The 12,500-nt window shown below is 50.3% G+C and overlaps 1 protein-coding gene across 1 annotated transcript in view; it reads left to right on the top strand.

Moving 5' to 3' along the window:
* ciita (class II, major histocompatibility complex, transactivator) overlaps positions 1 to 12,500 on the top strand; it is a gene marked incomplete at both ends in the record, with an annotated part of 19,822 nt that overhangs the window by 2,982 nt on the left and 4,340 nt on the right. Inside the window, 7 exons of the mRNA XM_080523482.1 lie at positions 4,611 to 4,700; positions 6,282 to 6,380; positions 9,561 to 9,620; positions 10,004 to 10,059; positions 10,202 to 10,366; positions 10,543 to 11,280; positions 11,890 to 12,428. Coding sequence (XP_080379608.1) covers positions 4,611 to 4,700; positions 6,282 to 6,380; positions 9,561 to 9,620; positions 10,004 to 10,059; positions 10,202 to 10,366; positions 10,543 to 11,280; positions 11,890 to 12,428 — 1,747 coding nt within the window. The remainder of the gene's footprint in view (positions 1 to 4,610; positions 4,701 to 6,281; positions 6,381 to 9,560; positions 9,621 to 10,003; positions 10,060 to 10,201; positions 10,367 to 10,542; positions 11,281 to 11,889; positions 12,429 to 12,500) is intronic.

A 12,500-nucleotide genomic window follows, 5' to 3' on the forward strand; every position in this document is an offset into this window, starting at 1 on the left:
GTACTAAAAGAAAGGCCAAACAGGTTGCCAAATTTTGCTCTGTCTCAGCTATTATTGGCAGCTTGGCCGTGTGGAGAAGGAGGTGTTATGTGTACCCTTGAGTGTTCAGTGCTGCTTAGCCCCGAAATATTTGATTCCCTGTTTGTGTAATATAATTTGTGGAACCAAATAAAGTATTCAAATGTGTGTGTGTGTGTGTGTGTGTGTGTGTGTGTGTGTGTGTGTGTGTGTGTGTGTTTGGCTGGGGGAGGAAGTTGAGGGGATTCTGTTAGATGCGCTGCAGCCACAAAAGCTCAATGTGTGTGTGTCTCGTTACCCTCTATGTGTGTGTGTGTGTGTGTGTGTGTGTGTGTGTGTGTGTGTGTGTGTGTTTGGGTGGGGGGAGGAAGCTAGGGGGATTCTGTTAGAGTGTTAGCAATTCGTGGAAATAATGATTCATTTCCTCCAAAGGGGCTGAAACTAGAGCTGGCACAGCCAATTGAGCTGAACACGCCCTGTTTACACGCCCTCCAACAAATTACTGGAATACCCCTCAAAACAAAGAGGGGGAAGCTGTTAGGCTGTGTGGGGGATAACTGAATATAGCACTGGCAAAACCCCAGAGGAAAGTCCGGTAATAGTGCATGCACACAGGATCAAAAGTACCCTGGACCATGTTTCATCAATAAGAATATAAACACTATTAATTCATGAATTATTAATTCATTCAGTGGGTTTTCATGTTTCAGTTTAGTTTCAAGGCCAAATAGAAGGGTATTTATAGCCACCATGCGTGGCCATAATAGTGTCCTACAGTATGCGTGCTTTAGGGTTTGTGTCTGGGACACAGATTAAGTTCATGGACACAGATTAGGCCTAGTCCTGGACTGAAGACCATATTCAATAAACAATGTCTGTGCGTGTGCACTGTAGACCAGGACTGGTCTTAATCTGTGTCGATGAACCTAATCTGTGTCCGCGAAATTAATCTGGGTCCAGGAACTTAATCTGGGTCCACGAACGGCTACATAGTGTCTCCGTTTCTGCTGGTGTGTCTATCTCCTTCAGAGGGAGGCCTGGCAATGTTGATGTTTTTTTTGAGTTTGTGGGAAATCAAAGGGAGGGGCAATAACAGGACAAAGGGGAGATGTTTGGCCGTGTGTGTGTGTGTGTGTGTGTGTGTTTATTGAAATGTAGGTTGCCAACCATAATAATAATAGTAATAATAATAATAACTTGAATTTAAAGATACAGGAAAGAAAACAACAACAGTCAGACTGAACAGGTGGGACTCGAGGGCTGTTTGAAAGGCGTCCAGGGTGGGGATGTTGCGGATCACCGCAGGGAGAGAGTTTTTGGTATGAGGAGGATTTTGTATGAGATGCGGGACTTGACCGGAAGCCAGTGGAGGTGGATGAGGATGGGGGTGATGTGCTGCCACGGCTTTGTGTGCGTGAGAACCCTGGCAACAGTGTTTTGGACATACGGGAGGGAGCCTGTCCATGGTTTTGTTGGGTACCCCAAACAGGACAACATTGCAATAGTCCAGACTGGAGGTGTCGAACACATGGACCAGGGTTTCAGCAACAGACTCAGAGAGCGACGGTCGGAGTCTGGCAATGTTCCTTAGGTGGAAGAAGGCAGATTTGGTGACGGAAGGAGAGGGTGGAGTCAAAGATGACACCCAGGTTGCGGACTTCGGGAGATGGGGAGATGGAGCAGCCGTCAACCTCGAGGAATGAAGTCACCAATCTTACAGAGCAGCGCCTTGGGTGCCACAACCATGACCTCTGTAAACCATGCGTACTGTAAATAGTGACCAAACTGGTATTGCCAAAGAGCTGCCATACAAATACTTTAGCCGTGTGTGTGTGTGTGTGTGTGTGTGTAGGTGTGGCCATTGGGTAGCCAAAAGGCAGGTATGGCAGGTACTTTCCAATCTGTCTGAAACTCCCATTGTTTCCTTGTAGAGAGACAAAGACAGAAAGACTGAAGTCATGCTGTTTTTTTACACCTGCGTCTTCATTGTGTCGCTAGTATTTGAAATAATTTCAAATGCTTTAGTACTGGCTTGAGTCTGTCTAGAGTGTCAGATGGGCAGAGTATGCAAATGATGGAACTACCGTAGTTCATTTTGTTTCCATTGCACCAGGCAAACTCAATCAAGCACACGTAATTGAAATGATTTTCAAATACTATGTGAACCCAGGTCTGGGGGACTGGTTCAGAGAGGATATAGGACAGATATAGGTGAATGGTTCCCTGCTGACCAGGTGATATTTTCATGTGCAAAGACAGCCATTGAAAGACACAGGGAGTGTATTATGGTGATCCTAAATTCACCCACAACGGCATTCACACGCACGCACGCACGCACGCGCGCGCACACACACACACACACACACACACACACACACACACACACACACACTCACACACTCTAGCAAGCAAGTGTCTATATTAACCGAAAGCAAAAGTACAGTAGGGATGGGATGCAGATCGCGCCTCAAACAAGCCCGCTCACAAGAGCATGAAGTGCGGTTGTTTGACGACGGCTCCGACGCCAGAGCGCGATTTGAATGCATAAACTATAAGATGAATCTGGTTCTACCCCGAGAGATGGAGACCCTCCATGCCCATGAAACAGGTGAATATCCCGGGTTTATTCTGCTGGTCCTCTTGGTCAGATTATTCTCACCTGCGCACCCTCATACGTGTTTTGTTTTTGTTGTTGTTGTTGTTTTGTTTTTGTTTTAAGAAAAAACATCTGATTTATTAGCTTTTGGGAATTGTATTTCTTTATTACATTTATTAAATGCAGTTCGTCATCAGAGTGAATTCGTAGTGGTGAGATATGATTGGGGTTTGGGGGGAATTCCATCTCATTGTTAGCCTGTACATCATGTTTGGTTAGACACTGTTTATATATTTAAAATAAAAATAAAATAAAAACAGTTACCTATGTATTATTATTATGTTTGATTGTGGCAAGGATTTGCTGGTTATTACGGTATTATTACTCTCCTCCGTTTGTTGTAGAACAACAAAAAGTGGGCCAGTTGACATGAGAAACGTAGTCTTAAAATAATATTACATTTGAAGTTGATTCATGGCCGTTTTTGTAGGGCTATTTTCCCTTCAGTTGTATTGCCATTATTGACGTTAATGGATAGGGCCAACTGAAGTCTATTAACCGTTGGCCATACAGTAGCTAGTTGGGCAGGTGTTGTCGCACGTGGTTCCCAAGCTCTCTAACCCCCCTCATGTTAGCAGGTGTGCGTGAAAACTGTAACCAACTTTAGTTATTATTAGTACTGTACTGTCTAGGGGGGTGCGTCTGTGAAGCAACTTGTTGCCTGGCATAGGGAAGGACAAGGTATACTGTCATACGGAAGGACAAGGTATTCTGTCATTGTCTTTTTAAACTATTTCGCTTATATAGTGTTGTTTATTACATTGTTATTGTTATTTTTTGTTATTTTTTATTATTATATTGTTGTTTGTATCTTTATGTCCTATGCACCAACCACACCAAGTCTATTTCCTGTATGTGCGAATATAATTGGCAGTGAAAAGAATTCTGATTCAGATATAAATTACGTTCACATTGCAGAGAGGAGCCTAGACAGGTGGTCTAGGCAGGGACATGATGGAACGATGCAAGATGGAATAAATACTTACATTTATTGATTCTGTTCCATGCATTACAATGAGCCTTCCTCCATGTTCTGCCACCAGCCTCTCTTAAGAGGGTATTATATCTTGCTGACATGGCTTACCAAGGCTGATACTATGGGTTATAGGTCAGCAGGGGCCCAAGAGGCTGAGCAAATCATTAGAAATGGTAATTTTAATTTGTGGGTTTCCAGATTAATGGCGAGCGTAAACGCGTTGATGTTGACAGTCAAAAACTAAATAAACCGCTGAAAAGTCCCAGTCCCAGACGAATCCCCAGTTGGTGGAGTACAGTAGCTGACACCACAGCAGCCACCTCACCCCTGCAGCCACCTCACCCCTCACCTCACCTCACCTCACCCCTCACCTCACCCCTCACCTCACCCCTGCAGCCACCTCACCCCTCACCTCACCTCACCCCTCACCTCACCTCACCCCTGCAGCCACCTCACCTCACCCCTCACCTCACCCCTGCAGCCACCTCACCCCTCACCTCACCTCACCCCTCACCTCACCTCACCCCTGCAGCCACCTCACCTCACCCCTCACCTCACCCCTGCAGCCACCTCACCCCTCACCTAACCCCTCACCTCACCCCTGCAGCCACCTCACCCCTCACCTCAACCCTCACCTCACCTAACCCCTCACCTCACCCCTGCAGCCACCTCACCCCTCACCTCACCTCACCCCTCACCTCACCCCTCACCTCACCTCACCCCTCACCTCACCTCACCCCTCCCCTCACCTCACCCCTGCAGCCACCTCACCTCACCCCTCAACCCTTACCTCACCTCACCCCTGCAGCCACCTCGGCTGAAATTAAATGAACTGACCTATCAGCTGTAATCAACAGTCATTTGCGGTGAACTTGACGCTAGTGTCATCCGGCCATGTGGCCATGTGTGTGTTCAATTTGTGTTCATAACCAACTCTATTCATGTGTTGTTCTTCCTCAGGTTCCATGATGCAGGACATAGATGTGGACCTGCCCCCCGCCCCCCCCTCCCCACCTCCCTCCCCCCCTCCCTATTATGGAGACTTGCTAGGTAAAGAACATGAAACCGTTTTGATCAATGATATTTATGTAGGTAGGATAGGCAGGATCCAGGTCTAAATATACCATTTGCCAGAGTCCACTTGACCTGTCACAATTCTCACTCCCTCTCTCCCTCCCTCTCTCTCCCTCTCTCCCTCCCTCTCTCTCCCTGGCAATAGATAACAGAAAAAAAAGGTTTAAAAGGTTAAAGGTTACACCAAATCTCCCCGCATTCTCCTTCCACCATTTCCTGGTTGCTGAGAACAATGCTGAAAATATGTCACTCTGTTTTATTTCCTAATGTACCTGTCTGTGTGCCAGAGTCACATCAAAGTCATGAGCAGTTGGGGACTGACTTGACTCTCACTTAAGTCCCATTAACATGGACTTGAGACTTATCTTGGACTTGGATGAAGTGACTTATTGACTTTCCGTTGATTTATTGTGCACTGTTTCCTTATTCTCAGAGTTGGAGGCTGACGATCTGATGGCTATTGCATTGGGGCGCTATACCAATTGTAAGTGACACACACACACTCACACACACACACACGCACACAACCATGCGCACATGCACGTACGCACACACATTCATATATTCACATATTCACACACACACACACACACATGACCGTACCCTCGCACACAGACACACACACACACACACACACACACACACACACACACACACACACTCCTCCCATGCCTATCTCTCCTTCTCTCCCACCCTCCCTCCACTCCTCCCTCTCTCCTTCCCTCCCTCTCTTCCTCACATTCGCTCTTTCATTCCTTATCTCCCTCCCTCGCACACACACACACACACACACACACTCACACACACACACACACACACACACACACACACACAGACACACACACACACACACACCACTCCCAGTGTCGCTGCCAGACTGAGTTTGCTGTTATTGGTTCTAATAAATCCACTACTGTATTGACTCCCAGCCTCCTCCTCTCCCTTCTCACTTCAGATTCCCTCCTTGACCTTCTAAATGTGGACCTACCGAATGAAAGTAAGCACCTTCTCCAATGGACCTTAGAAACGGACCAAGAAACATTCTGCATAGATTGGACAATGTTTCACTGCACATAAGACAGTGTTTCTTTGATATCTGTTTGTTTGCAAGTTTACTGTATAATAATAATAATAATAATAATAATAAGTGACAGTGGGTCTGATGATCAAAACCACTTGAAAACCACTAAAAATAGGGCTGTGAAAAACCACAGAAGCAAAAATAAGCAGGTCAAAGGACATCAATTTACCGTGTTTATTGGGGCTTCTCACCACCCAGTACTCAGTTCTTTGAAAAAGGTCACTAGTGTTTTTTTTAAAGGTTGACTCATACTCAGATATGACATCATGCATGCCATGTCACAGCAAGTTTTACCGAAGATATTTGGTGTTATTATGATGATTATAGATGATTCACTTACATAACACGAATGTACATGTTGTAAGTCGCTTTGAATAAAAGCGTCTGCTAAATGCCAAAAATCTAATAATAAAAAAAAAAGTGGGTGTGTCTTCGTGCTGCCTGGCTGAATCTCACTTCCTATTTCCTGTTCGTAGGTGTGGTTGCCACGACGACGACGACGGCCCTGCCTGAGCCAGATGAGCCATACCTGGGGCAAAAACAACAGATCCAGAGGAAAAGGAAAAGGAAGAACGGTAATGAACCAACAACAACCCCAATACTTACTTATGTACTCTATGGCTGAGCTCCATTCCAGACATGAACAATCAATAAACAATCCTCAACCTCACATAAAACATTTTGTTATTGAGGCTGCGGCCACATTGCTGTCACCTATCCAGTTCAGGGGAGGACAGGACCTGGGGGCTAGGTGCTAGGCTAGCAGGCTAAGAGCCGTAATGGCTATGGGCTACTTCTGTCCTCCTGGCATCAAAGACATGAAAACTACATGAGTGCCTCCAGGATAGAGCTGCCCAAACTATGTCTATAACCCTGCTACGCTAAACACCTGCCTGTTAGGATGTTTGAAGGAAATCCATGATGGATTTAGAGAGGTGAATATGGTTTGTTATGGTTTGTTATGGTTTGTTTTATGGTTTGAAGCAGCTGTTTGTTGCTCTCCTCTACAATCTAGGTCAAGGGTCGTTTGCCAGTCAGCTGACCAGAGACCCAAAACTAAAACGGCCCAAAAGAGGAGAAGGTGATTCAACTGCCCAACTGCCCAATGCAATATACCAGGGCTCTCAAGTCTCACGCATTGGGCGTGAGACACACGCATTTCAACCCGTTCACACGCTCACACGCCACACCTTGTCTCACGCCCAATGCATGAGACTTGAGAGCCCTGAATATACACTAGCCTATAGTGTATGGACTGACATACAGTGCATTCACTCTAGAGGAGAGGTAGAGAGAGCCACAGAAGTATAGTAGAGCCCTTCCATCCAGTTGTAATGGTTGTTGTTGGATGTGAGTGGGTGAGCATCCTGTTGCCCTGTTTTCAGATGGTACTGTTGATGGAGAAGGAACCGGAAGGAGGGGGGGGGCCAGAAAGAGAGGGGGCCAGGGATCACCATCCCTCAGAGGTACGAAGCGTGTTTGATACATTTACATTTACATTTTTGGCATTTAGCAGACGCCTTATTCCAAAGCGACTTACAATCAATACATTTGACTAAGCAAGTGAATCATCAATCCACCAGTCGTGGCAGGAAGAGTAATCTAGCTCAGGCCTGGGGCCATTGGCAGTCTCCGTGACTTTTATTTTGTTCTTTTTTTTTGGGTGTAACTATGTATAGACACTGGAGAGACAGAGAAACAGTACAAGGGGGGCAGCAGAAGTCATAGGGGACACAGTAAAGGGGAAAAGCGGGTGTCTCAGGAGACACAGTGCTGGGGGGTAGTAGATGTCTCAGGAGGAGCAGTGAAGGTGTAGCCTGAGGAGATGGATCTTCAGTCTCCGACGGGAGATGGGTAGTGACTCTGCAGTTCTGACAGCCGTGGGATACCGTTCCTCATTCCATTCCATTCCGTGTTACAATGAGCCCGTCCTCCGATTTATACTTCCGACCAGCCTCCACTGGAAATGACCTGAGCAGAGACTGATCTGGAATCAGGTCTCTCGCGGTGAGGTAGCCCTGTCTGCTGCGACGAGGCCTTGGACCAGCCACGAGGATGTCCTCTTGGTATAAGGGTTTACGTCTGTGGCGTCCGATACGCGACGTCCCTCGTTCAAACCCTGTCCTCTCAGACCTCCGTGATGCGTTAGGGAGAAGGGGGCGGGGTTACCCAAGGACACACAGAGAGAGAGAGAGAGAGTTGTACAGATCTAGTTCTCAGTTCCTCATAAGCATGCATTGTGGGTCGACGAACAGGAAGCAGTCTTTCAGACATAAACAGACACGGGTGTATTGAGAAGCCAAAAACAAGAACTTTCATCCTTCCTCTTCGTCCACAAGATACAGGGTGTTTTGTTATGTTAATGGCTGGATAACAATGTAGCGTATCCTCTTGTGTATTCTCTCTTATCTGTCGAGTGTCATGTGACAGAATGTTCTAAGCAGCTGATTGGTTCCCTGTAGGTACCGTCAGGTCGGACCCGCTACCCGCTGGGGCCGTGATGCTCCCCTCCTCTCCTCCTCCCGGAGTTGTCCAGCTCAGTCCCTCCTTCCATCCCTCCTTCCATCCCTTTACCCATCCCTCCTTCCATCCCTCCACCCATCCCCTCCTCCCTCTTCAGCTTCAGTTATTCTCTCTCCCCAACGCCACTGGGACACCCACCTACATACTGGGTGAGTGTGTGTGTGTGTGAGTGTGTGTGTGTGTGTGTGTGTGTGTGTGTGTGTGTGTGTGTGTAAGGCAATAGACTGCCATAACCACGTGTTTGTGACTGTCTAAGCTAACTGATTATCATCTTACAGTGCCGGCTTCCTCACTGCACCCCCAACAGCCAGTTATACCTCCGAGCTCCCCAGGTTTGTGTGTGTGTGTGTGTGTGTGTGTGTGTGTGTGTGTGTGTGTGTCTGTGTGTGTGTCTGTGTGTGTGTCTGTGTGTGTGTCTGTGTGTGTGTGTCTGTGTCTGTGTCTGTGTCTGTGTCTGTGTCTGTGTCTGTGTCTGTGTCTGTGTGTGTGTGTGTGTGTGTGTGTGTGTGGGTGTGTGTGTGTGTGTGTGTGTGTGTGTGTGTGTGTGTGTGTGTGTGTTACTCATGCAGTCTTCTTTCTCCTGTGTAGTTGGTGGTGCCGTAGCTCCAGACCTCCCCTCCTCCTCTCCTCCAGGCTCCATGTCAGACTGCACCAGCAGAGCTCTGTCTCCCTCCTCTGTCTCCCCCCTGTCTCCTGTCTCCCCCCTGTCGCCCAATACAGGTGAGTTAGACTGTCTCCCTCCTCTGTCTCCCCCCTGTCTCCCCCCTCTGTCTCCTCCCTGTCTCCCTCCTCTGTCTCCTCCCTGTCTCCCTCCTCTGTCTCCTCCCTGTCTCCCTCCTCTGTCTCCCCCCTGTTTCCCTCCTCTGTCTCCCCCCTGTTTCCCTCCTCTGTCTCCTCCCTGTCTCCCTCCTCTGTCTCCTCCCTGTCTCCCTCCTCTGTCTCCTCCCTGTCTCCCTCCTCTGTCTCCTCCCTGTTTCCCTCCTCTGTCTCCTCCCTGTCTCCCTCCTCTGTCTCCTCCCTGTCTCCCTCCTCTGTCTCCTCCCTGTCTCCCTCCTCTGTCTCCTCCCTTTCCCCCTTCTCTGTCTCCTCCCTGTCTCCCTTCTCTGTCTCCTCCCTGTCTCCCTCCTCTGACTCCCCCCTCTCCCCCTGTGTCATTCCTCTATCTCCCCCCTGTCTCCTTCCCCTGTCTCCCCCTGTCTCCTTCCTCTGTCTCCCCCTGTCTCCCAATACAGGTGAGTTAGACTGCCTCCCCAGTGTCTCCTTCTTCTGTCTCCCCCTGTCTCCCAATACAGGTGAGTTAGACTGTCTCCCCCCGGTCCTACAACACAGTCATATCATCACAGTGTCCGTCTTGTGTTTCAGAGGCGTCTCCTTGTCAAGCCTTTCCTGTCTGTCCGACACCGTCCTCTCCTGCTGCCAGCCTGCCACGTAAGCTGCTGCACAGCCACACACTATGATGACATCACACTATTCAATTCGATACAACTTTATTGTGCCCTCAGCGTTACAGCATCAGCACATGACATACCATCTTCATCATCAACACATGGCATTTTAACAACATCATTGTGAAGTTTATCTTATCTACTATCTTATCACTGTGTGACCTGGTTTGTTTGTTCGTCTCGGGTCTGTGTGTGTGTGTGTGTGTGTGTGTGTGTGTTCGTTCTTACAGAGTGTGTGGAGGACTACATACAACGAGCCAAGGCTCACATGAGGTACACCTGCCAGGTAAGAGAGACATGATGGAGGGACACTTTTATTTGGTGAAAAGAAAAAAGCGTCTGGAAAAGCTCTGCCCATTGTCATCTGTGCAACCAATCGTGTCAAGTCATGTCTTATTGGTCAGTCATGCCCTCTCTGTCCTCAACAGGAAATGGAGGCGGGCCTTAGCCTGGCCACTCATTACGTGGACGCGCGATTGGTGCAGAGGCAGATCCTGATTCGCACGGGCCGAAATTCCAACAAATGTCTGGAAAAGGAGCTGGTCGCCATGGGAGACACGGAACGGACACGAGACTCGCTGAGGGGGAGTCAGGTCAGAATCCGCTGTTCTTGGAAATTCGAATCAAACTTTATTTAAAAGTGGAATATTTTCCTCTTAGACTTCAGACTTAATGCCAATTTATACTTTTCCCCCACAAAAAATGAAATGACAGATTGTGGCTTCACCGTGCATTGAACCTCCCTTCACACTTGAACCCCCATCATTAGATGTTCCAGAACGCCCCGGGAACGAAGCCCAGACGTTCCGTCGTGTTGCTAGGCAACGCCGGCATGGGCAAGAGTACGCTCGTCAAGAAGCTGTGTCTGGATTGGGCCGACGGCTCCCTCCCTCAGTTCGACCACGTGTTCCTATTGGACAGCAGGGCTCTGACCCTGACGGAGACCACATACGGCCTTCAGACCCTCCTCCTCCGCCTCTCCTCCTCCGCCCCCTCTTGCCCCCACCCCGACTCCGAGGCCGTCTTCAACCAGGTCCTCCTCGCCCCGGAGCGCGCGCTGGTGGTCTTCGACGGCTTCGACGACTCCCGCGACTACGAGGGTCTGACGCAGTCGCTGGTGATGAACAGCAGGGCGCGGGGTTACAGCGTGAGGCAGCTGTTCGCCGGGCTGCTCCAGAGGAGGCTGCTGCCAGGCTGCACGCTGCTGGTCTGCGGCCGATTCCGGGACGTGGTCGGCCAGCTACTGAGGAAGGCCGACAGCCTCCTGGAGCTCCGCGGCTTCTCCCCCGCGGACATGGAGACGTACGTGTCTCGGTGCTTCCCCGAGTCGTCCGAGTCGCGGGCCGGGGCCTGGGCTCGCCTACAGAACCACAGCTACCTCCGCAGCCTCTGCTGGAACCCGGGCCTGTGTCGGTGCGTGTGCCAGGTCCTGGGACAGTCGGACGGTCGGTCGCTGCCGTCCACCCTGACCGGGCTGTGCCACAGAGTGCTCCGGCTGAAACTAGACGCCCTCAAACACACACAGACGACACGGAGGCAGTTACACACACACACACACACTCGCTCTCGGTCCGACACGCATTCGCAGAAGAAGCGGACTCGAACCAGAACCAAAGCCAAAACCAAAACCACCCATGCAAAGACCGACAACCAACCACGCATCCACTACACACGTTCCTCCTCTCGAACCCAAACCACAGAAGAGAAGGAGGACGAGGAAGAAGAGAAGGAGCGGGAGAGAGAAGAGGAGGCAAGAGAAGAGGAAGAGAAGGAGGCAGCGAGAGAAGAGGAGGCAAGAGAAGAGGAAGAGAGGGGGAGAAAAGAGGAGAAAGTGCTCCTGTCCCAGCTGTGCTCTCTGGCGTGGGAGGGGCTTAGAGGCCACACCTCCCTCCTCCCCCTGGACCGAACCATCTCGGCCAGACTACGGGGGTTTGGGTTGAGGAGCGGACTCCTCCGCTCTCACTCCCTGAAGGGAAGGCTGGGCGACGTGACTGTTGGGAGAAGGGGAGAGGGAGGGGGAGAGGGAGAGGGAGGGGGAGAGGGGAACACAACGAGGAGAGACGCTGATGACATCAGTGATGACCACGTCCTGTCCTGGGCCCACCCCCTGCTGCAGAGCTTCCTGGGTGGGGCTCACCTCTCTCTCTCCAAGTGTGTGTCGGACCGCAACTTCCTGGTTCAGATACTCCCCTCGCCCACCAGGGGGCGCAGACGCACGCAGGGGGAGGGTGTGGACCTTGCCCAGCGGTTCGCCATCGGCCTGCTGTTTCAGAAAAAGGCGGTGCTCCGGCAGCTCGTCGACGTGGATGACCCTGTCGTCGTCGACACGGTGGTTGCCAAGCGGGCCTCGGCAACGACGCACCTGGACGGTCTTGTTAGCCAAGGCGACCTAAGCCCCGCCCAGATTTTGGAGGCGTGTCACTGCGTGTACGAGACGGGCGACGTCCGATTGGCCGGACACCTGGCGAAGAACCTTCCGGAGGTCCTGTCCCTCCGAGGGGTGCCGCTCGACCCCCCCGGGGTGGTTTTGCTGTGGAACCTTCTGGAGAACGGTAGAACCCAGAGGCGGGGGTTCTCTCTGGGGCTGGAGGACACAGGGGTGAGGGTCTCCGGACTCAGACAGCTGTTGGGCCACACCAACCTCACCTCATACAGGTAGGACACACTCACACTAGTGGACACACAGCACACATGTCTCTGTGTGCCAGGGGAGGCCGGGGAAGGTAG

The sequence above is a fragment of the Nansenia antarctica genome (assembly GCF_963989245.1).
Source record: "Nansenia antarctica genome assembly, chromosome: 2".
Taxonomy (NCBI): domain Eukaryota; kingdom Metazoa; phylum Chordata; class Actinopteri; order Argentiniformes; family Microstomatidae; genus Nansenia; species Nansenia antarctica.